Source organism: Capsicum annuum, chromosome 4 (assembly GCF_002878395.1).
Source record: "Capsicum annuum cultivar UCD-10X-F1 chromosome 4, UCD10Xv1.1, whole genome shotgun sequence".
NCBI classification, from domain to species: domain Eukaryota; kingdom Viridiplantae; phylum Streptophyta; class Magnoliopsida; order Solanales; family Solanaceae; genus Capsicum; species Capsicum annuum.
In genome coordinates this window covers 78,142,235-78,168,096 of record NC_061114.1, presented here as the reverse complement: position 1 = coordinate 78,168,096, position 25,862 = coordinate 78,142,235, and the positions used below count along the sequence as shown (strand labels likewise).

The 25,862-nt window shown below is 32.8% G+C and overlaps 1 protein-coding gene and 1 long non-coding RNA gene across 3 annotated transcripts in view; both read left to right on the top strand.

Annotated features, from left to right (window-relative positions):
• LOC107867849 (agamous-like MADS-box protein AGL12) overlaps window positions 1-25,862 on the top strand; it is a 79,387-nt gene that overhangs the window by 17,970 nt on the left and 35,555 nt on the right. For both annotated transcript variants that reach the window (XM_016714302.2, XM_016714303.2), the window contains exon 3: window positions 1,462-1,523. In XM_016714302.2, coding sequence (XP_016569788.1) covers window positions 1,462-1,523 — 62 coding nt within the window. The remainder of the gene's footprint in view (window positions 1-1,461; window positions 1,524-25,862) is intronic.
• Window positions 23,498-25,862, top strand: part of LOC124898161 — a 9,644-nt gene continuing 7,279 nt past the window's right edge. The window contains exon 1 of the long non-coding RNA XR_007054981.1: window positions 23,498-24,145. This is a non-coding gene — a long non-coding RNA (uncharacterized LOC124898161). The remainder of the gene's footprint in view (window positions 24,146-25,862) is intronic.

Here is a 25,862-nt window from a genome sequence, read left to right as displayed (position 1 = left end):
CTAACTAAAAAATGAATGTCTTGCAGTGTGAAATATCAAGTCTATACAAGTAAAAAAAAAAATAAATTGGAACTAAAAATATAAATAAGTTCAAAAGTCAAGACAAAAAAGTTGATAAAACATTCTTATGTCAAATTTCAACATAACCTACACAAATATGATCCAAAAGAAAATTATAGCATAAGTCTAAATCTTATTCAACAATGAATTCTATTCTAGTTTAAAAATTAGAATACTAACAAAATTATGCTAAATGAACATAAAATAAATAAATAAAAATAGATAATACGAACAACTGCATTAAATCGCAAGAAGTAAAAGTTAGAAAATAAGAAGGAAATAAAATATAAATAATCTATAATAAAAATATATATATTTTTAAAATATTAGAATAATAAAAATAAAAAAGAATTTAAAATAATAAAAATAAAAAATAAATTAAAAGGAAAAATTAAAAATAGAAATAAAATAGAAGAAATTAAAAGGTAACCAACTTTTAATTACACCATGTACTATACACAATTCAAAGCTCCCTTCTGTGAATTGATGGGTGTAATTATTCTTGTCAATTACGCTTAATTACCTGTTGATCAAGTAATTAGCCAACCAATCTAACATGCCAAAATGTGTAATTACATCCAATTATATTAAATTTAATTCTCAAGATGGCTTTCCAAACAGACCTTTATATACCTATTACACTGTTACTTTGTTTTTCTGTTATTGTCACTATGATTTAATCAAGAAATTTTCTGGCCAAATGTAGAAACAAGTATACATTAATTTGTATAAAATGTATTTTTATGTATTTAATGCATTAATATATAAATAATATACATTTATTGGTTATTATTTTTGTGGATAATGATAGTTAGCAAAAATAAGTACGATGAAGAATTGTTTTTATGCTAATTAGAAGTTGTAATAGAAATAAATAACACAAATAGACAATAGTTTGTTTTTAGGAAAAGGATATGAGTTGACCTTTAAAATAATTGACTCATGTTTGGGCCAATGAACATTTATGATTAGTTGGCATAAAACAAATTTCATATTATGGTTATTTCATAATTTGGGTTATTCTAACGCAGATAGTTCAGATACAATTCATATAACATATTTATACTATCCATATACCATATTGATACAGTTCATAAAAAAATAGAGCAGCGAATTTATCGATTAAAATTATATAATTGTTATATAGAATATGTATTTTTTAATATGGTGTGCATAGAATTTGTAGCATTATTGTATAATTGTATAGAATACAAATCTGTATAAAATATGTATCAAATTTATATCAGTATTGTATGCTAGCAAATAGCTAGAAAATAAAATTAAAATTCAATGATAATTTTTGTGTCAATAATTTCGTCCAAAATGTCATTTACGTGCTTTCCCTATAGTTATTCCTATATTTTACAATAATGAATGAACATTGAACACTATATTATTTAGGACCCAAAAGAGGAGATCAACATGCTGAAGAATGAGATTGACATACTCCAGAAAGGGTTGAGGTATGCATTAATTTATCATTTCTTATCAGTCTAACTAATTTTTCTTTAGAGATGACATTGAACTAAACAAATTCCTAAGAGTTGTGTTACGGATTACTAGCTATTTGTATCGTCTCCAACTGAAAATATGTAAAATACTGTAGGAACTAGTTGAAATTTGCAGTTTTGTCTAAACTGTGGTTATCATCCACGGTTTACATTTACACAAAGTTCTACAGGGTATTTTGAGGGAACATATAGGATACCACCCACTACATGTAATCAGTTGTATTAGAAAGACAACCATGGAGAGAACTCAATTGTGGCAAAGATGGAAGGAATCATGGGTGCAAGGTCGAGTGAAACATAGAAGGAGCAGAGAAGCAAATATACTAAGAAGGAGAAAATGAGAATTCACAGGCTCTGATCTCCTCATTAAAAGAATATTATATGCAATCTCCTGCGTGGAGCCTTGACAGTTGGGGCCAGCCAAGCTAAAACAGAAAATGTATTGAATGTCTTAACAATATCACTAACACTAATACTAACCTTAACTACTGCTATCACAGATAATTTAGTACATAAATTGAGTGTAATCTTCAAAGTTAGTAGTGATGATCTCAAAGCCAACTTCCCTGTGACAAAAGTGTGCTTAACACCAGCGAAAGCTTTAGTAAGGATATCAGTCAATTGATCAGTGTAAGAGATGTGATAAAGTGTGATGAGCCCCTCCTGAGCTTATCCTTAAAAAGTACTAATCGACCTCAATATATTTAGTACGTTCATAAAATACAAGATTGTGAACTATGTGGATGGCTGATTGGCTATCACAATAAAAACCAATGGGAGATGGACTGGAAATAGTTAATTCAATAAACAATCTAAGAAGCTAGACCAACTCACCTATGACCTTTCTCAGTGACCTGTACTCTGCTTCTGCTGAGGACATGGAGATAGTCTCTTATTTCTTTGGTTTTTAACTAACATAGTTGTCCCCTAGCAGAACTAAATACCACTAACTGACTTCCTAGAATCTGGACATGAGCCCAGTCAAAATCACAATATTCTCTCACTGTGCAATCAGGATCATTAGACATGTAGATCCCTTTGGTTGGATCTTTCTTTAGGTATCTAAGTAGATGCAAACTTGCTTGTACATGAGGTGTCCGAGAATTTTGGCACAAGCTAATATAACTGATGGAAACTAAAGCCTATGTCCAATATAGTATTTGTAATGAATTTGAACTTGCCTATCAGCTTCCTGTAATAAGTGGGATTAGGTAATGAGTTTCCTTTTTGGTCCTTATCTTTACAATGGGATCAGGAGGAGAAGCCACGAGGTTGTAGTTAAGGCAATCATATTCCTTTAGAAGGTCTAGGAAAAATCTCCCATAAGTATTTTGTCACGATTCAAAATAAGTATGTGATGACACTTGTAAAACCCACTATGATGAGTAAGTCTAATCCATCCTTAAAACACATTTTAAGGAATGAAGCGGAAACAAAAGAAGGAATAGTCCCAAATATGAGATATGAGTCTCAAAGATACATCACAGGTCTGGTTGTCATCAGTACAAGCTGCTAAACACAGAATGATAATTATACCTATAGTATTTTAAATGCAGGTAAGCATAAGATAAATAAAGAAAGACCCGGATAAGCTTGGAGTCCGCCAATACTACCTCGATCTCAGCAACGTCAATACTGGAAGAAAACAATCTGCAAGCTGCTACTCGGTCCAATATCTACAGGATGTGCAGAAAGTAAGAAAAAGAAAAGAGAAGCAAGGTGAGTGCAAAATCACCTGTATTCAATAAGCATCGTCGATAATCGACCCTAATCCAAAGCGATGCGAGAACCACCATCTCAACTACCCAAGATTTTCCGCAATCAATCTATGTCTCACAATTACCTTCTTTCATCCTATTAGGGTAACCCAACACAACGATCAATGGATTTACAAAAAATAAGATAGGAATACCAACCTAGGTAAGTCAACACTATTCATTTATATTCAACAATAAGAGAAAAATCAATTATAATCAACTAAATAAAATGGGATAAAAGTAGGGAGAGAGTGGGCATATATATGAGTGTATCTTTACTACCAACAGGGACTACACATATATCTCTCCTATCAAGCCACGGTTATACTTCATGCTTCAAATATTCCAACCTCCAAGTCAGTATATGATGATGATATAGGATAATGCATGAAGTGAAATGAAAGCTCAAACATAATATAAAAAACAAAAACCTAATACAAAAATACAGTACGAGAGTACATACTAACACAATGTCAAACCATACCAAGGATGATAATGCAATGCAATGTAGTGATGATGATGCAATGTTTTGAAAGTTATCACATAACATTCTGTATACATCCAGCGAGCTCACAGCTACTAGGTAGGACCCATGAGAGGTTTGCAACCTATTTACTCATATAATTTTAATCTCATGTCTCAAATCAACCTTATCGACACATCCCTCGATATAGGTATTTTATAAGGTGTCTCATTTTCTAACAAAAATTAAAATGTCTCAGTGGAATCAATATCTCATAAATATGCATGCGAGATACGAGTATTTTGCCCCTTTTCCATTTGAAGGGTTTGGAAAATATTATTTTTGACTTTTTAAACCATTTTAAAATTTTAAAGAAAATCTTGAAATAATTTAAGAAATTACAGAGTCGCCACTTGATTTTTGAGAAAATATCAAGAAAAACTAAAAATATTACTTAAAAGATTCAAAATAGAAAAAATCTTTTAAGTTCAAAAATTCTGAGTAAGTGGTTCCTATTAATACTCTTGGAAGGTTGTTAAGGCCCCAAGAGTATCCGCTAACTTGCGGTTGTCCGGACTATTTGAAAATAACTTTTTTGACTAACTTTAAAAAGGGAAATTAATTTTTGAAAATAAACGATTAAGGAAAATTGTCTTCTTGACGACTTAGTGGGGATTTTAATTAAGTCTAAGAAAACTAAAAACAATTAGCATATAAAAGGAAAGGGGAAAACTAAAGGACTTAGGCCATTAGACCCAAATCCATAAATCCTGTCCTAGGCTAATTTAGACTATTGACCTATCTTCACCTGTCCTAATCTAAATACTTGGGCTTTTGGGCCATACCCTGTCCCAAGTTAGTTTTCGGACCTTTAAGGCCCAAAATCCGCTTCACCTGTATTAGATTACAACTTTGGCTTTGAGATCCAAATGAATGAATAAATAGATAAATAATTAAATAAATAATAAGACAATAATAAAAATCGAGACTTTTCAAGTCTCTTAGCGACCTCATCAATGAGTTTTGACCTATTTTTTTTCTTCTTCTATCTTCTTGTACCCGTACGCTATATAATCGACTTTGAGTTTAAACTTTGAACTTGACTCGGAGAGGTAGGCCTTATTGGCCCATCACGAAATGTAAGAGGAAAGGAGTCCATTTGGACTTCAAAACAGATTCATGCAAAGAAAAGGATAAAAAAAGAACTAAAATGAGTTCGAAAATCCTACATGTAATAGACAAATGATGAGATGAAAAAGATAACATTCCCAAGCATAAAGAAATAGTAAACTATGATATGGTATAGTCTAAGACATGTTTTCATTAGAGAAAGAAGAGGGGAGTGAGCATAAGATGGGGAAGTTTTTTGTGAAATACAATACATACTAATGCAATAACACTTTTCAATACCAAATGGAGTAAATCAACAAATTTGAAGAAAAATTTCATGGTAGTATGTGAATAACAATGGGATGTCTAAATGCACAAAAATACTTCAAGAAATAAATCAATAAGCAAGGTGAAACAAATAGCATTTATTAAAGATATTTGAGAAATGATATTCGAAGACAAGATAGGAGAAATAGTAAAAGATTAATTCTAAGAAAAAGGGTCCAATTATGCTAACTCCTATTTTAGTTCTACACTATTTCAACAAAATCTATAACCCTAAAAACTTTTTAATCTAAACAAGAGAAAATCAAAGACAGTTTTGACCACGAAAATGAGTAACTCACTACTTCAAATTGAGAAATAATTTCACAGACCCTTAACAATAGTAGCCATTCCTTTTCGACATAAAGGAAACAACTCTATACACCAAAAGCAAACATATTCATCAATAACGAATTTAACCAACGCATGAGCACGCATTTTAAGTAAAGATCAAAACTTTATCCATAATAATCAAAGAATAAAGCCAAAAGGGGGAACAATCAATATTACTCTATTCTTTTTAACATAAAGAAAACAACTTTACATGCGAAAAATAAACATATCCGCCTACAATAAATTTAAACAAAATATGAGTACATATTTTAAGCAAAGATCAAAATTTTATCCATAATAATCAAAGAATAAAGATAAAAGGCGAAACAATCAATATTAACTATTTTTTCAACATAAAGGAAACAACTTTACATGCTAAGAACAAACATATCCACTAACAATGAATTTAAACAAAGCATGAGTACATATTTTAAGCAAAGATCAAAACATTATTCATAACAATTAAAGAATAAAGCCAAAAGGCAAAACAATCAACATTAACTTTTCTTTTCAATATAAAGGAAATAACTTTACATGCTAAAAACAAACATATCCTCCAACAATGAATTTAAACAAAACATGAGTACATATTTTAAACAATAATCAAAATTTTATCCATAACAATCAAAGCATAAAGCCAAAAGATAAAACAATCACTATTAACTATTGTTAGCTCATCTTATTTCATGAACATGAAAATAACCATAATATTGATATCACAACATCCTATGGCCTTCAAGGCCGTCTACAACAAACAATCACAGCAAACAAAATTAAAACTACGAAAATACAAAGAAGGAGATGAAGAAGAAAACGATAACAAAACTAAAAGAAAAAGTTGTGTTTACCTTTTTCGTAGCAGCAAGATGGGACTTCAAGCTTTTTTCGAAGTCTGGATCACCTCAAAGAACAATATTTCTAGAGTCCTAATTAGATCACCACTTGAAAATTTTTACTAAAAGATAATTTTAACTCTTTGCTCAAAAGTTTTTTCACTCTTTGATACTTTTTTTCCTCCAAGATAGTAGTAGTATTTATAGAAAAGGACGAGGATTCAATTCTTTCAATCCACCAATATGGAAGAACGAATTTAAGGGTGTTTGAGAATTTGAAATTGAGGGTAAGGCTTGTTGGAGGATAAGGTGGGGGAAATTGTACAATGAAATACAATTCTTGAATTTCAAAATTGAAAAAAGGACAGGGTTGAGGGGAAATTGTATAATGTAGTACAATTTTTGAATTTTAAAATTGTAAAAAGGATACGGTTGAGGGGAAATGGTACTATGTAGTACAATTTTTAAATTTTAAAATTTGAATTTGGAAAAAGGACAAGGTTTTGGGGAATTATACAATGTAGTACAATTTTTGAATTTCAAAATGAGAATTTTGGGATTTGAATTTGACTTTGGTAGGAATTGGGTAGAAATTATGAGAGTTTTTGGGAATTTAGGGTTATTTAAAATATAACCCCAATTGGAACTTAATCTTTAGCCAAATTTATTTAATTTTAACCAAATTGAAAATCAATTGTTGATTGTTGCAATTATGGTCAATTTGATTTCAATTATAGCCAAATCTAATAGATTGGTTAAATTAAATCAACATTCATTACGAATTAATACATTCTTTAATCCTGAGCTTCTTAATTTAATAAAATCAAATAAATATTTCTCCAAATAAATTAATTTTGAGATTTTTTTTATTTAAATAAAAAATTTATTCATTCCGAGTAATTTTCAAGCTTAATCAGTAAAGGTTCAATTTTGATAAAAATGTTCATTGAAGTAACACAATTTCTGCAATTTCGTATATGTAAATACGAAAATGTATAATCGTCAATTAAATGACAAAATTAACCCAAATAAATATTTTAGAGCTCATTTATCTGGATGAAATAAATATTTAAATTTTATTAAAAATTAAAGAAACCCAGGGTTAAATTTAGTCGTGGAGGGCAAAAATTAGGTGTCAACAACTACCCCCTCCCTTTGGGTAAGGTGGATGCAAGTAATCCTGGACAAAGGGAGTTTGACATTCCTAATTTTTGTCCGACCACAAATTCATTTTTGACAGAGATTAGTTTTCGCACGAGTTTCTTGGAGTTATGATCGGACCCTAGTATCGGGTTTCCTATATATCTCAGGTTGCATGATAATTCAGGCGACTTGTAGTTTATAAAGCTTGATTCTGAAGCATGACTTTCAAAGAATTCATAAGCTATCTCAGTTTTTGAGTTTTTTGATAAAACTGAAAAGCTGGGGAATAAAGGGATTTGGGGAGAGGTTGGAATGCAGTCGAGTTTTCAACATAGATCCCAGCCTGCATATCCTCGAGACTCAGAGAATCAGACTGCTTGTAGTTTAACTCGATCGGTAGAAAAGATAGTCTTTTATTTTAGACAATCTTTGGCTCGGAATCAGTGACAAGTCGTTCGAGTTATGAAAAAGAGGCTTGTAACTTCTTAACCATGAATGTGGGATCCTTCACATCCATAGGAAAGAATTTATCGGGACATAATTTCCACAACTCTAAGTGTCCTATCACTCGATTGAAGGAAAGAGAAGGTTACCCTCGATATGATTGTAGAAATATCCTGAAGGTGAAGTTGAAACCAGAATATCCCAAAGTACTCACATGCCTTATAACAGGGGTGTGGTTTAAGGGTGATGACAATCATCTTTTAGCTTGCATCCAAATAGTTTGACGTTCCTCTCTAGACTACGTCCCATTTTGCTGCTAAGAAAAAGTTTCACGTTATGTTGTGTCGTTTTTGGAGTCGTTAACACCTATGGCGATCCATAACATAATAATATGTCACTTTGAAGGAGGTGACGGTTCATAACATAATAATATGTCACTCTGAAAAAGGTGATGTTCCATAACATGATAACTTGTCACGCTGAAGGAGGTGACTATCCATAACATAATAACATGTCGATCTGAAAGAGGTGACAATTTAAACATAATAACATGTCACACTGAAGGGGGTGATAATCCATCACATAATAACATGTTATCTCAAATAAAGAGAGACTCTGATGCACCCTCTTAAAGGGTGAAAAATCCAAATATAATAAGATGCATCCTTTAAAAAGGAGGATGTCCCAAATATAATAATATGTGTCACCTCCAATAAGGTGACGATTGGGAATGTCCTCTTAAAATGGTGGATGACCCAAAATATGATAAGTTAGGGTGACAATCTGTTACGTCCTCTTGAAAGGGTGGATGACCCAAATATAATAAGACACATCACGTCCAATGAGGTGAAAACTCGAGGCAGTCTTACATAACGCCACCTGTATAACTCAAACAACACTCATCAATAACACACCAATTTGTTATAACTAAGGCAGGAGTGTAACGGAAGGTAGAGTTTAGAGATAAAGTCATTTAACTCATGATGATTTAGAGATAGTGTTTTGAATAATATCTCCATATATTAATCATTGTGCCCGATAATTTTCCTACAAAATTAGAGAAAGTGTTAGAGATTATAACAAAGTTATAGAAACATAAATCAAGAGAAAAAAAGAGAAGAAAAGTTGTCTGGATTATTATGGCAAGGCCATAGTGGATCTGGTAATGCCCTTTATCAAGCTTAACATTGTCAATGTTATGACTTCATTATTCCTGCATTCAAAGAAAAATTCTTAGTTTTGAGAGGCTGACTGTGTTGTTTTTCCTTGCTTTCTTGATGCTTCTTATTGATCATCGATTCACAGGGTTGAAGTGTAGTCGTTGTAAAATTTTTGAGGATCTTCCTAAAAAATTTTGCCCATTTTAGAAACTCTTAAACTTTTTATAACTTATGACATCATTTATTATGGAATATTTGAGATCTTCTCAAAAATTCTGCCCCACTCCAGAATGCAAAATACTTGAGTCCTTTCTGGCGTAGCATAACTTGAAATTTTAGAACTTCTCAAAATTATGCACTGATTCAGCTTTAACAATGTCTGATGTTTAACTTTGTAGCAAATGTCAAGTTCTTGTGAAATTTTTGAGACCTTCTAAAAAATTTCTGCCCCAGTTACACGCTTCAATGTGATCTTCATGAAACTTGAAAAAGATCCTCTTAAACAAAATCTTATGGAGAATATGATCGAGCTAGTGTGGTGCTCACATATTCCATTGAGGTAGGAATCATACCAAATGTAGTTCCACCATAAGATGGAAAAATAAATTTTTTAAGGGATTGAGCGAAGCCGACATAGGCCACCTACGTATTCCATTCTCAGAAATTCAGGTCAAATGTAGTTCGTAGAACTAAAAGGAATATATAATTAGAAAGTAGTTTATTACAATTAGAAAGTACGATTACAAGGAAGTCACAAAATGCAACTACAAGGAAATCAAACGATAAAGTATGATTACAATGAAATAAACACGAGAAAGTGCGATTACTAGAAAATAAAACAATAACTTTAAGATAGAAGAACGCCAAAAGTGCGCTTTGGAGGGAACTTCATTCTTTATTGCGACTGATGATTCCAATGACTACTTCTTGTGATTAGGCAATAGATTGTTGTTGACATTAGCTGGAGCTTCTGCAAGTGTTATCACCTTTTATGTTAATCAAGTCTTGAATTTTGTGCTTAAGAGTCATACATTTCTCGGTATAATATCCAACGACTCCAGAGTGGTAAACACACCGCTTGTTTGGATCATACCAATTAGCAGAAGTGTTCACATGCTTTGTTTCTACTGGTTGAAGTAGTTTTGCTTCTTTCAACCTTTTAAAAAGTTGAGTAAGAGATTCTGCCAGTGACGTGAAAATCTGGGAGGCTTTCTTTCTTAATTGGCACGAGGAGCATTATTTTGATAGTTTTATGGCAGAGGGTGAACATGATATGTTGTTTGTGCATTGAAGATCGTATAGTGAGCATGTCGGGCATTGGGTTGGTATCGTGGGGATTGCTTATAGTTGGATGAACCTCCTTATGTCATTACTCCCATCACTTCTTTTTCCTTTTTCTTTCCAGTTCCAAAAGAGCTAGTCTGGAAACTTTTATGAGTGGATTGTAACCTCGTCAAATTTATTTTCCTCCCTATATTGAGGCCATCCTTAATTATTTCTCCTGTCTTGACAATTTCAGTAAATATCTTTCCATCCATTGTCACTATGTGATCAAAATACTCAGGACTTAGCGTATGAATGAAGTAACTGATTATTTCAGTTTCCTCTATGGGAGGATGGACCCTAGTTTTCTCTTCTCTCCACCGTATGGCATATTCATGAAAGTTCTCATTTATTTTCTGTCTTAGCTTTGTGATGGAGAACCTGTTAGGAATAATATCAATGTGAAACTTAAAATGATCCACAAAAGCATTTGCCAAGTCATCCCAAGTGCGCCACTTAGTCACATCTTGCTTAGCATACCATTCTAGAGCATTTCCACTCAAACTTTGACTAAATAGCTTAACTCGTATTCCGTCATTTTTTCCCACACCAATCAACTTTTCACAATAAGTTTTTAAATAAAAGAAGGGATTTCCAGACCCATTAAACGTTTCAAATTTTAGGATCTTGTAACTAGGAGGTAACTCAATCTCGGGAAACACACACAACTATTTATACTTCACACTTTGATTTCCCTCCTACAAGCTCCTTATATATACATTAGTATCTAGGATGAAAATCAAGCTTTTGTAAATCCAAAAATTAATAGATACCTCAACAAAAGTCTCCATTATTCTTTAAGAATCAAAGCTCCCATAACAAGAGACTATTCTTAGTTTCTTGCTATTGAGTCTTGTATTTTGTGCTAAATTATAAACCTACTCTTTATTCACGAAGCTTATGTATGTGTAATTTTGTATTGAATTCTTCTCTTTTAAACAGTAGATCAACTAGAGTTAGTTGAGTTATTAGGCTAGAGTTAGCACAAATGGATCAGCTAAAGCTACTTTATAGAGTGGGATAGAGTTAGCCCGGTGGTGTTCAACAAGATTTATTTAATGGTGTGGGCTATAGTAGTACTGTAGTGGTGGCTCAGTATTGTAATTAGTTGGGATTAACCATAGGATTACACTAAAGAGTATGTAATCAAACCATTGCTCTTATTCTAATAAAGTTTGTGGTGAAAATCCTATGAGATAGGTCGTGATTTTACTCCCTTTAACAAGAAGGTTTCCACGTAAGTTTCTCATGCCCTTACTTTCCTACTATTTACATTTTGTTCTTGCTTTTCTTTTCTTTTATTATAAAAGGACTAGGTATTGAATCAGGTCCCCTTTGTTGTGGTGGACTTGTATAAACTATTATTTGGTATCAGAGCAGGTCCTTCCTGAAAGAATAACACCTAAGAATATCCCTAAATTATAGTAGCTCCACCAAATCTTGAAAAAGGTGCAAAGGACATTTTTCTAATGATAGTTGAAGATGAAGATTCATCCTCCCACTCTCTATCTGCACACATGTTTGATTCAGATTATGAGGATAAAGGTAGGATGAGCTTACTTAATGTTAAGAAGAATCTTTATAATTACTCTAAAAAGGAGCTCAGGTCTCTAGATGGTGTTTTGGATTGATGCTTATTATGGATTAATCATATAGAGGGAGATTCTGAATGAAGTTGTTGAAGCTAAAGTAAAAGAATCCATAGTCAAACAAGATTTTTGAGTTAAAAATATTTTGTCTCTCAATGGTGAAGATGAAGAACTTGATAAACAATTGTGGTATGATTATAACAATGGTCCAAAGGGAAAAAAAGAAGGTCGTAGCCTGCAGCTTGAGGTTGTAAAAAAGTTAAAACAATGTAGGTTGGACCTAAATGCTTCTCTTAAAGGAAATATGCAACTAGATAGGGATTGAACCTAGTCAAGATCAAGATAGATTTTGAGAAATGTACTAAATAAACAACCCCTTCATAAGTTTTTGATAGCTTAACCAATCAAAGACTCATTTAAGGTGAAGGTCTTGGTTATAAGAATAAAAAGGAGAACAAAAATGCTCTTAGTAGCTTCTGTAGTAATATGTACCGAACTCAAACCGTCGACTCTATACTCATCATGGTAGAAATGTTGTTGGAAAGATTTGTACTATCAAAATGTGTTGCTGAAAGAAAATATCAAAAGTTCAATAAATTAGAGGTAAACACAAAAGTACCTAGTCCCATTTCCAAAAAGGTTAAGTTGCCAGTTTGGACAAATAAAAGTCTGGTTCTTTCTCTATTTTCTCTTTAGGAACTAAAGGTAAATGAATTCCCAAGTTTAACACATGAACTATTGAGGAGGGAGGAGTGAGAGGAAGGAGTCAAAACATGCCTTTAGATAATAGATTCTCAAGGGATATGAATGGAAGAACAAAAGATCTTCTCTCACTTAAGGCATTTCAAGGGCAAAGTGCCTTCTTTGGAAATGGAAATAAATGATGTTGTAGTAGAAAATGGTGTTGATTGTGTCAGAATAGATGATGATGATAATGTTGGTCCATATTTTTAGACTCTTGGCACCTTTTTAAGAGCCTTTTTGGTTCTAAGAATCTGAATGATATTATAGGTGCTCCCTCTTAAGAAGTGTCTCAAAGAAAGAAATAGGGCAAGGACCTGGTTACAAGCAAGGTAAATTCTCAGTAAAGGATACAAGTTCGAAGTTTAAGATTTTACATACTTAAGATAACCTCAACTATCTATCGAATTTAGGCAGGAACCATACTTGATATTTCAAAACTCTCTTGGCATTTGCCTCATATATGGAGTTAAAATAGTTTAAACTAGATGTTATGAGTACCTTGTAAGTGGTTTTCTACAAAAGAAAGTAAATGTCAAGTAGCCTATAGGTCATAAAGAGACAGGGTAGGTTAAAAGAAGTATATTCAAGGATTTCTGATACTTTCTTTGATCTACGTAGCAAGACCAGTTCAAAAGTTTGTGTTTAAGACTTAGGCATAGAAGTTCAAATTAATTTCCTCAGTATAAAAACTTCATAGAAAAAGAAACAAAAAAAAGAAAAAGGAGGGGCATGATAATGTAAAATGGGAACAGAGTTCAATAAAGAGACCCGATTCCCTTTAAAGATCTGGGAACTACAATGGACACAAATTAGGAAACTGAATTAGGGACCTGGTGCTATCTCTATTCTAGATCAATGTCTTGTGTAGATGTATGTGTTCAGAATGCTTTGATGTCTGAAAAATATGTAGAGAATATATGTGAATAAGGACTACTTAAAAAAAGGAAAAATATTGCTATTAGTGTGTCGAAAAGACATGAGAAAGATGTGTCCAAGCCGATTAAGAATAAAATTGCAACTGGAACAAAAAAGAAGAAGAGGGATGATAAGACAACTTCATAGTCAAGGAAAAGGACACAAAATGTTGTGTCTGACTCTAAGGAACAAATACTCATAAAAGGGTCCGAGGTCTAAGATACAAGCTAAAGAATTCATTTGGGAACAACTAAAACACGATTTAAGAAAAGAAACTACCCTTAAAGGTGGAGTATTTGATCTAATTTTACAGAACTGTCAGGCATGGTAGACTTTTTGGCGATAGTCGACTTTATAAAGTGGTTGCATCTATTTGATCAACCTTACCCAATTTACATACAAATAAAGTTGTGGAGCTTTATGTCGAGATGGTCTTCTATTCTTAAAGAAATAACTTGATTACCCACGTGTAGGGGTGGAGATTTACTTAGATGAAAAAGTTCTTAATCAGATGTTTGAGGCACCTACTGAAGGGATTGGGTCGCTGAAAATGTAGAGACCTGATGCCTCGCCTATGGATTTCTGCTCAACAAAATATTTGCGTTCCTTAAAATTCCATGTAAATTTGGGGTCCCAAGGATTAAGAAGAATATGTTTATTAAAACGAAAATAGTGTGACAATTATTCAATAGTGTTAGATTTGATCATAAATCAAAAAGGAAAATTACAAAGGTAGATCGCATCATTGCTTTCCTTGTCTAAAAGCATACTAAAATTTTTCAACTTAAGTAAGCCATGTAGCATGACTCCTCATGGTCAAGTGAAGGACCTTGTACCATAGATGTTCTTAGAATAAAAAATTACTAAACTTGTTGAATTGATCGACAAGCTCTTCAAGGCTTATGATGTTTCTGATGAACGCATGATTCTTCTCCTCAAATCAATTCCTAAGAGCTTCTCTTAATCCCCTGTCTCTGAAAAGAATCCTATCCTTATTTAATTCTACTCGGTTTACTGTTAATCTTTGTAATAGTGACAAAAGAGGGAAGAATATGTGAGTGAGGAAACTATTTATGAAACCACAGTTATGGCGAAAGGGGGAATAGATAGGGAGAATATATATGCTAACATGGGAAAGAAAAATGAATGCTTCTTTGGGGGGTGGGGACATCCTAATATTGTACACTGCTAGCTTAAGTTTTTCATCATCAAAAATCCTAATGTGGTCTACTGTTGGCTTATGTTTGTCATCATCAAAAAGGGAAAAATGTCTTGTTTTGATTTTGATTATTGGCAAACTTATTCTTGGTTTTGATGATTGTCAACTCATAAAGGGGCTAGAAAAGCAATAAGATAGTACACTTTGAAGATGATGATAGGGGGAACTAATAAGAATGATTCTAGAGATATAGGAAATAATAAAGAACCTGATACTCCAAGATGGCAGGAGAAACTGAAGAAGGGATAATTAGTAATAAAAAACTCTCTGAACCTATTTTATATTGGTTATCGGGTTGTCATCATCAATAAGAAAATATTATACTCATAGTTTTGATCATTAACAAACCTATTGAATGAGATAGTACCTAAGATGTATGAGTACATGGTCAGTTGGTGTCTGACAATACTAAACGAGTGTGTGTGGGGATATCTTCTAGAATATCTAATCCTTATATTGATGATGCATATTTACTACAATACTATGCTTTATTTAGATAATTTGAAAAATTTATTAAGATACCAAATAAAGAAATAGGGACACATACTAGGCCTATCTTGAGGAAAACAAAGGAATCAAGATCTCTGAGAGAACAAGGGAATGGAGAATAGAGAACAAGGGAATGAAGAACATCTGCATGATTGAAATGATAATTCAAGAGGGAATTCTCATTCAAGTGAAACTCTTTCTTAGAGGGATCTTATTTTAATAGGGACCAGGTACATGCACCAGGCCACTCTATACAAGTCAACTCTAACAGCTGTCCACCTCTGTAAAAGTGCCGCTAATAGTGATAGCTTGTATTACTATGATCTTTCCCTCTTAACCAATAAGAAACACTCAAGGGTTTCCCTCCCCTAAGCTCCATATATATACATAAATATGTGGGATAAAAATCTAGACTTTACAAATCCAAAAATAGATCTATCTTTTAGCAAAAGTCTCCATTGTTGTTCAAGAATTAATTCATCCTACAACAAGGACCTGACAACGCCCAAGCGCACACACAAGTGTTCATGGTCTATCAAGTAGTAAAGTGGCCTAATTAAAGCCAAGTATTGATCTCACAAAGGCTTGATTTAGCAATGATTTAATTTTAGCTTAACTTCTAAGATTAATTCAATGCAAAGATAACCAAAAAGAGAGTTTGTAATTTTGTGAATAAAAAAATAAAGTAAATAGTGCGAAAATAAAAATACTTGAAACAATCAATGGAGTAAAACCCAGGGTTAAAGAACTTTGGACAATCATACTATGTTATTGAATTTTCTTTGTTAATTTTCTTATCTTTGTTGTTGATTCGTAGGGTTAATTGCATGATCATGATTTCCCAGCCTCTAATCTTTTACCTAATATGGACATTACAACTACATTGTTGAGCAAGGATGTAATAATCTAATTAAGTTAATTAAAGCTATCATCCTACGTATGAAGCAAGTAAGGCATCTAAGTACATCCCTATCCTAGATGCTAAGTTTAATTTTTTATTTTATAAAAGAATAAAAACCTAAACTTTGTTTATTCCCATGTTCTATCTCTCTATTCCCTCTTCCGAGATCAAAAGGTTAACAATATACGTATTCTAAGGGTCGCGAATCCTTAAAATAATTAAAATAAGAATAAACAAACAACCAATAATGATAAGCTAAATTAATCCAAAATAATAGTACTCATGTTCTTGATTTTAATCCCAAAAAGAGGATTTTTAGACGATAATATTCATAATCACGATCCAAATAATTGAATACATGATATGAACAATTAAAAGCTAAAAAGAATAATAAAACCTAATAAAATCGTGTAGCAGCCTCCGAATTATTCTCCACTCTTCAGCACCATCTTCAATAACGTGTCCTTATATAATAATTTAAGTTTCCAAGTTTTAATCATTGTTGTCCAAGAAAAATCCTAATTGTGACCAGCTGTTTTCCACCATATATAAAATATGATAACCCAATTCTTGTGGGATTAAGAATAGCACACCATCTAAGAAGATTTTCACCCGTGCATGTCAACTTTATTATTTATATGATGGGACAAATTCGTGTCGACAAGGGAATTTAAATTTCTATTCTTAAACACATTGACGTAATGCGTCAAGTTAGAGTCGCAGGACTGGTTGGACTGAAAATTTCAATGCGATACATCGACTTCGCGTAGACTCACTGGAATTTATTTCCAAAATTTTGATTAAGTGTAGGACGTCCTATCCTTTGCCCATGCCTTTTGTAGTGTATTTACAATAAATTGTTGGCCTTTAAATCATCAATATATCACTGTATTTAATTCACAAAGGCTCCTACGATATCACACACCACATATTAGAGATCAAAACAGCACACTATTCTTAACAACAAATCAAAACAAGAGCTAAGCTAAGACAAATTCGCAATGATCTTCCACTTATTATTCCGACTCTTGACTTAATCAAATTAAACTTTGTACATTAAAAATAAGTTATTCTAATCATAATTACACATTTAAAATATTAGGAACAAATTAAACACATTAGAATCCACCGAAACCATCTAGACACACACCTAACTCAAGTTAGTAAAACTAGTTTTCTGGGTTGAACTCTAAATGACTCAATTAAACACAAACTTGTTTGAAAAATACTTTGGACATTCTAATCACATACTTGGACACTTAAATGCTTATTTATATCAATATCAACATGTTAAGCACACTAATTTCTCCCAAAACAAGGCAAAATAATCTAGAATAATGATACAAAAGTGTATAAAATCACCTCAGATTATCACCCCATACTTAAACTCTTGTTCATCCTCGAACAACTCTTTACTCTAAGCATAAAAATCTGAGGTGACACTACACTTCTGCTAAATGCAAGACACACAAGCTAATACTACAATGACTACACGGAACGCAAGTTTCTACATTAAGAATATTATTTACACAATTGAAAGTTCATGAACACTACTCCAAAATATCCTAACCTCAAGAATTGACTCACCTATGTGGCAGACTCATGCTTATCATTCAATTAAGGACATAATGCAAATCACCCACATTCATCAAATATGTGCCCTCACAACAAGAGAGTTACCCATAATCACCCACAATAATGCAATTTATAACGTAATGGGTACAAGAATCAAATTACGCGCACTCTCACAAAGAATTCACAAGTTACACAAAATGAACCATAGGCTTTCCCTTAGTGTAATGCTCCACTAATAGTCAAATGTAAAACTTAGGATCAATTAAGACTTTTTCGGATTGTAATATAGGCTAAGAGATGGGTAGGAACTATATGGGAGTAGTGATTAATCTCTCTATGCGCTTTAATATACTACATTATACCTTTATAACTACTTTCCAACAACCAAATTACACTTTTTCATCCACCCCTGTCTTTTATTTTTACCCCATCTCTTTTAAGCATTTTTACAAATACTTGGTGGACACATAGTTTACCACCACATGAATTAATTTTTTTCTTTTTTTCATAATCATGGGAATATTTTTAGCATAAATTATATCACACCAATCTACCAAACATCAATTTTCCATACTAATAACTATTACCTTGGGGTATCAAATTCACCTTTTGTTCTTCAATTTCTCAACTCCTTACTAAAAAAATATTTTTTTTATTAAAACACTTAGGAGCTTTTTGGATCAAATTAAGATCTATCAAAGAAGGGATTATGCTACTTATGTGGTTACCAAAGAAAAGGCTAAAGGCTCAATGGGGATTAAATAGGATAAAGAACAAGGATAGGTCAAAAAGAAGTATAAAACTAGGCTATCAAAGAAATGCCTAAATCATCTCCTAAACCCACATTCTTTATTTCACTTCACACACACACACCGGGCAAGTTCTAGACATCACATGCAACAAGGAATATACAACAAATTCTCACACGTACATGGCACATTCTCAACTCAATAGGATCATCATAGACTTCCAACCAAACAATAGCACAAATTCAAAATTAAGCCACTATGAACAAGAGTCATAAACATGAGCTTAAGAGTCTCAAAACTAGTGATTCACTCAATCGACATGCTTTTACCAACAAAACCACTTGCATCATGTAATAAAAAATAGAACCAACAAGAATATCCCACTTATTCCTAACCTAAATTTTTGTAAATTGAGCCAAAAATTTGAGAATTTTCCCACCCCACACTTAAAAATCTACTTTGTCCCTAAAGAGAATTTAAAGGTAAGAGATAGAAATACTCCCTGAGGCCTCTAGGCCTCGCTAGTAGCATCTTTACATATGAATGAGATCCATGGGACCCACACTCAGTCTTTGTCATGCTTCTTGGCTCAAGTTTATGGTACTCAGACTTTCCATTAACCTGTGACTCAACCAAAAAACAAAAACTACGTGAAGTAAAAACTAAAAAAACTGAAAAGAAAATATACCTAATTAACTTGGGTTGCCTCCCAAGCGGCGCCTAATTTAGTGTCGCGACACGATCCATATCAACTTAACTATATTACTTCACCCTTTTACTCCCTTTTGTGAAATATTTTTTTTATTCATTTTAGACCTCTTGAGTTTGCACTCTCAAAGTCACCATCTCTCTTCATATCAACCTTTTCATATTGGGACATAGTGATTTTATCTTAGGTCGCTCAATCAGTTAATCTAAAAAGATTTTTAGTAGACTAACCACCCCACACTTTTCCTTTTCAATAGCATTTATCATACACAAATCTTTAATTTGGAGTTTTACAATGGGTGCTTTGTAAACATCAAATACTACCTCTTCATTATCTTCCCTCATCTTGAGCGTGCCTTCTCTAACATCAATCAAGGCCCCCCCGATTGCTAAGAATAAATGCCCAAATATGATTGGTACCTGTTCATCTACCTCAAAATCAAGAATAATAAAGTTAGCAGGTATAATGAATTTACCAACCTTTATGAGGACATCATCAACTATTCCATCTGGATGTGTAAATGTCCCATCTTCTAGCTGAAACACCATGATAGTAGGTCGTGGTTCTCCCAAGCCTAATATTTTAAACAATGATAGGGGCAAAAAATTTATGCTTGCCTCCAAATCACTCAGTGCATGGACCTCTTTACTCCTAATTTGAATGGGAATAGCAGACTTTCCCTGATTTTTCAAATTTTTGGGGATCTTTTGTGTCATCACAGCACTACACCCTTCAGTGAGTGCTATAGCTCCCCATCCTGCAGTTTCACCTTCTTCGCCACCACATCCCTCAAGTACTTTGCATACTTGGGCATACACTGCATAATATCTAGAAAAGATAAATTAATATGAACCTCTCTGAATGTGTCATAGAACTTTTTGAACATTACATCCTCCTTCGCTTTTATTAGCCTTCGAGAAACGGGTAACGACAACATCTTTTCTTCTCTGGTTCAACAATTTTTTCTTTCAAGTACTCAGACTTTATTGAATTTTTAGTAACACTGTCATTTGCCTATTGGGTCAACATATCAGCATCTACCTCCTTTGTTTTCTTGGGAGGCTCCACTTGAATTTCTTTACCATTCCTCAAGGTGATTGCCATAACCTGCTTTTGATTTTCTGTATCTGCTAGAAAATCATCTTGCATCCTAGTATTTAATGTTTGCTGTAACTTCCCAATTTGCAACTCTAAGCTTCTCTACGACACTTTCTGATTCTGTAATTCTATCTGTTGACTTTTTATGTCCACAAATAGTTGTGCTTGCCCAACTAAAAGTTTTTTTAACATCTCCTCTATGTTGCTCATTGACTGATTTGATTGGATCTGTGGTTGTGGGGCATTCCGTGACTGATTTGGTAGCTGAGTTTTCCATTTCATGTTGTAGGCATTATCATTATTTGGCCTTTGAGCATTGCCTACATACATAATAGATTTCGAATTTGAAGTACACATGGCAACTGAATGGCCATTATTTCTGCATACCTCACACCAACCTGTGGCTTGTTGGATGGCATTGACCGTGGCTACAGGTTGTGTTGCTCCCAATTTCATGTTGCTGAATGATGTGTTGATCAAATTTTGTAGTGCTAAAACCTGTGCTGATAAGGCTGTAAATTGGTCAATCTCCAATACACTTACATTTCTTTTTGTGGCATTTCTAGAATCTAAATGCCAATCTGGATTTCCTTTGCTATGCGGTTCAGCAATGTGTATGACTCATCATAAGTTAGCTTTAACGCTTGACCACCTGCAGTTGAATCTAGTAAAATCTTCGTATTGTGATCAAGAGCTTCTACAAAAGTGTGAGCAAGTACCTCATTTAACTGTTGGTGATATGGACACTCCTGAAGAAGAGCCTTGAAGCATTTTCAAGCATGATAAAGGTTTTCATCATGCTTCTGTTTGAAGCTCACTATCTCACTATGAAGTCTCACAGTCTTTCCTGATGGAAAGAATCTGATGAGGAACTTTCTGGATAAGTCATCCCATGATGTGATTGAATTGGCCAACTCCACATTCAATGACCTTTTAGCTTTCCCTAAAAGTGAATGGGGAAATAGTGTCGGCCTCACATAATCTGGAGTCACCCCGATTGGAGTGAATGTATCTGTAATCTCAATGAAAGTCTGTAAGTGGACTTGTGGATCCTCATGTGAAAGCCCTGCAAACTGTCCACTGCTAATAAGAAGCTGTACCATATTGTGTTTCAACTTGAAATTTCCCCTAATTGTTGGTCTTTGAATTGGGGAAGTCAAGTTCATTGGAAGTGGGATTGCCATTTCCCTAACCTTCCTACCAACTGCTTGTTGTTCAACCATAGGAATAGTATTCTCTTGGCCTTCTTGAATTTTAGAAATTATGGGGAGAAGGATTGCTTCTCTCCTACGTTGATAGTAAAGTTGCTCGAGTTCTGGGTCAGGTTTAACTAAGTCTCAATCCCTTGCCAGCTTATTACTTTGTAAACCTATTTTTTGCAAAAATAAAACCAAGACCAAGCATAAAGACACCAAATAAATCCAAAAGTAAAACTAAAATAAACAAATGCCAAATAACAAGTCCCCGGCAACGACGTAAAAAATTTAACAACGCCCAAGCGCACATGCAAGTGTACGTGGTTTATCAAGCAGTAAAGTTGCCTAATTAATGCCAAGTATCGATTCCATAGTGACTTGATTTAACAATGATTTAATTTTAGTTTAACTTCTAAGATTTATTCGATGCAAAGATAACCAAAAAGAGAGTTTTAATTTTGTGAATAAAAAAAAAAGTAAATATACATTAATAAAAATAGTTGAAACAATCAATGGAGAAAAACCTAGGGTTAAAGCACTTCGAACAATCATACTATGTTATTGAATTTCTTTTGTTAACTTGCTTATCTTGGTTGTTGATTCGTAGGGTTAATTGTCTGATCATGGTTTCCCAACCTCTAATCTTTTACCTAATATGGACATTACAACTATATCGTTGAGAGAGAATGTAATAATGCAATTAAGTTAATTAATGCTATCATCCTATGTATGAATCAAGTAAGGCATCTAAGTACATACCTGTCCTAGACGCTAAGTTTAATTCTTTATTTTATAAAAGAATAAAAACCTAAACTTTGTTTATTTCTATGTTCTATCCCCCTATTCTCTCTCCCGAGATCAAAATATTGACAATATATGTATTCAAAGGCTCGCGAATCCTTAAAATAATTAAAATAAGAATAAACAAATAACCAACAATGATAAGCAAAATTAATCGAAATTAATCCAAAATAATAGTACTCATATTCTTGACTTTAACCCCAGAAAGAAGGTTTTTAGCCAATAATATTCATAATCACGATCTAAATAATTGAATACATGATATGAAAAATTAAAAGCTAAAAGAATAATAAAACCTAATAAAATTGTGTAGCAGCCTCCGAATTATTCTCCACTCTTCAGCACCGTCTTCAATTACGCGTCCTTATATAATAATTAAAGTTTTCAAGTCTTAATCATTGTTATCCAAGAAAAATCCCAATTGTAACCAGCTGTTTTCCACCATATATAAAATATGATAACCCAATTCTTGTGGGATTAAGAATAGCACACCATCCAAGAAGATTTCCACCCGTGCATGTCAACTTATTATTTATATGATGGGATAAATTCGTGTCGGCAAGGGAATTTAAATTTCCGTGCTTAAACACATCAGTGCGATGTGTCAAGTTAGCGTCGTTGTCCTGAAAATGTCGACGCGACGCATTGACTCACTGGAATTTGGTTCCAAAATTTTGGTTAAGTGTAGAACATTCTATTCTTTGTCCATGCCTTTTGTAGTGTATTTTTAATAAATTTTCGGCCTTTAAATTATTAATATATCACCGTATTTAATTCATGAAGACTCCTACAATATCACACACCACATATTAAAGATCAAAACAACACACTATTCTTAACAACAAATCAAAATAAGAGCTAAGATAAGACAAATTCGCAATGATCTTCCACTTATTATTCCGACTCTTAACTTAATAAAATTAAACTTTGTGCATTAAAAACAAGTTATTCCAATCATAATTACACATTTAAAATATTTGAAATAAATTAAAAATATTAGAATCCACCGAAACCAACTAGACACACACCTAGCTCAAGTTAGTAAAACTAGTTTTCTGGGTTGAACTCTAAATGACTCAATTAAATACAAACTTGTTTGAAAAATACTTTGGACATTCTAATCACATACTTGGATACTTAAATGCTTATTTATATCAATATCAACACGTTAATCACACGAATTGCTCTAAAAAAGACAGATATAAGCTAGAACAATGATAAAAAAAGTGTATAAAATCACCTCAGATTATTACTTGTTCTCCAACAACAAAAATTATTCTTAGTTTCTCATTGTTGAGTCTTGTATTTTATTCTAAATTGTAAACCTACTCTTGATTCGTAAAGATTTTGTAGGTTTCATTTGTAGTAAAATCTTTTTGTGTAAAGAGTTGATCAACTAGAGGTTGAGCAATTGGGCTAGAGTTAGCCAAAGTGGATTAACTATAGTTAGTTGATAGAGTGAGCTAGGATTAGCTCGGTGGTGCTTAGCTAGAGTTTTTTGATGATTTAAGATATTGTAGGAGTACTATAGAGGTGACTCAATGTTGTAATTAGTTTAAGGGAATGAGGTTAAGAGATTAACCATAGGACTATGAGAAAGAGTTTGTAATAAAACCATTGCTCTTGTTCTAGTGAAGTTGTTGGTGAAATTTCACGAGGAAGATCGTAGTTATACTCTCTTGAGTAAAGAGGTTCTCAGGTTAATATCTCGTGGCTTTACTTTACTGTTATTTATATTTATTCTTGCTCTTCTTCACTTTCCTTATACAAGGATTTCATATCGAATAAGGTCCTTGTTGTTGTGGTGGACTCCTATAAAATATCCCACTTACATAAAGAATTGTCAAAATTAATATATAAGGAACAAATTATAATGCCTTCAAAGTCCATGGAACCAACATTGATATTTAATGTACGGTGATCTTCTCTTGTATTTTAAATTTGAAAATATTGTACTAAATTAATAATCTGACCATGATGATATCATTCTAATAGTCATCACCTTTTGAGTGTTCTTCTCCATGATCAGATATCATGTTACTTGTTATATCATGTACATTAGCCACAATACTCTTTCCCTTGAATCTTGATTATTGTTTTGAATATAGTTCTTACTATTGTTATGAGAATTTAGTATGCAGTTCTGACTATTATTGTGAGAATTGATTTGGGGATAATGACACAAAGTGTAATAGTTATTCTAGGCGTGTCTTAGACTCTCACAAAAGTCAAAAGTTAAGACATTTCTAATATTGCTACTTCCTGATAGTAATGGTTTCATGTGTAGTTGTGATTGTTATTTTTTGGATGAATGTTGATCAATTTTTTTCTGAAGGTCTTTTTCATTGTACTTTTATTTTTGAAAGTGTTCACATTCAATGGGATTGATTTCATTATTTTCTGACTACCTAGTTTAAACCTTCTTATTTCTCTTTGGAAAAATGTTTGTTCCACAGAAAGAAATGAATTAATCATGAGGATACTACCTTTTTAAAAAGTGTATGCTTCATTCAATTCCATAAAAAAATGAAGTTGATGTCTATCATTTTCTTCCTTATGCATGCTCTCCTTTGCTCCACACACGTATGTGCAGTTGCACTAATATTTGAGACTCAAAGGACTCAGTTCTTTCCATCATTTCTCCCTTGTTTAGTAAATAGTAATATCCAAACTTCATAAATAAGATCACAAATTTTTCTTTTGAATCTAATAAACTTTTTCTCCATTGGTTTGATAATCTCCATCTTCTAGGTCCTTCCTATGTTATACAGAAGCATTAGCATATTACACATTATCCAATATCTCTTTAGTTAGAGAATTCAATACCCATAATGTCATCTTGTCATCACACCTTTTTTATTATCAAAATTGAGATGAGTTCACATCTATCTTCCAACAACTTCCATCAGTAAAATCTAATTTGTTATTTTCGACAAGGGCTCGCATAATGCCCCTGCTCCATGATCTATATCGCACTCCATTAAAATAAACTAACGTCATCCTAGTGATATCTAAGAGATGTATATACAAGGAACTGCTCGTATCAATGGTAGTGTTGTTCTCTTGATATACTTTTCTTTAATTTCTTATATGTAAAAGGGACATTGCTAAGAATTCAAAGAAAATCAATAAATTTGCAAGTATTATATTAGATCTGGACTTAGCCTTCATTGAACTTCACTTAACCTCTATTAAAACTCTGCACTAGATTGACTAACTAGGAAGAAATAGAGAAGAGGAAAAATCTAAAAGGAGAGAAAATTTCAGTAACTCAATTGTTTCAATTACATTGAGCTTCTCTGAGATGATATTTATAGATATTGTTTGCTTCTTGTGACAGTTGTATAATGAAAAATGTCACTTCTAACTAACTAACCTCATTACTCACCTAATGTTCATACTAACTTCCTATAATA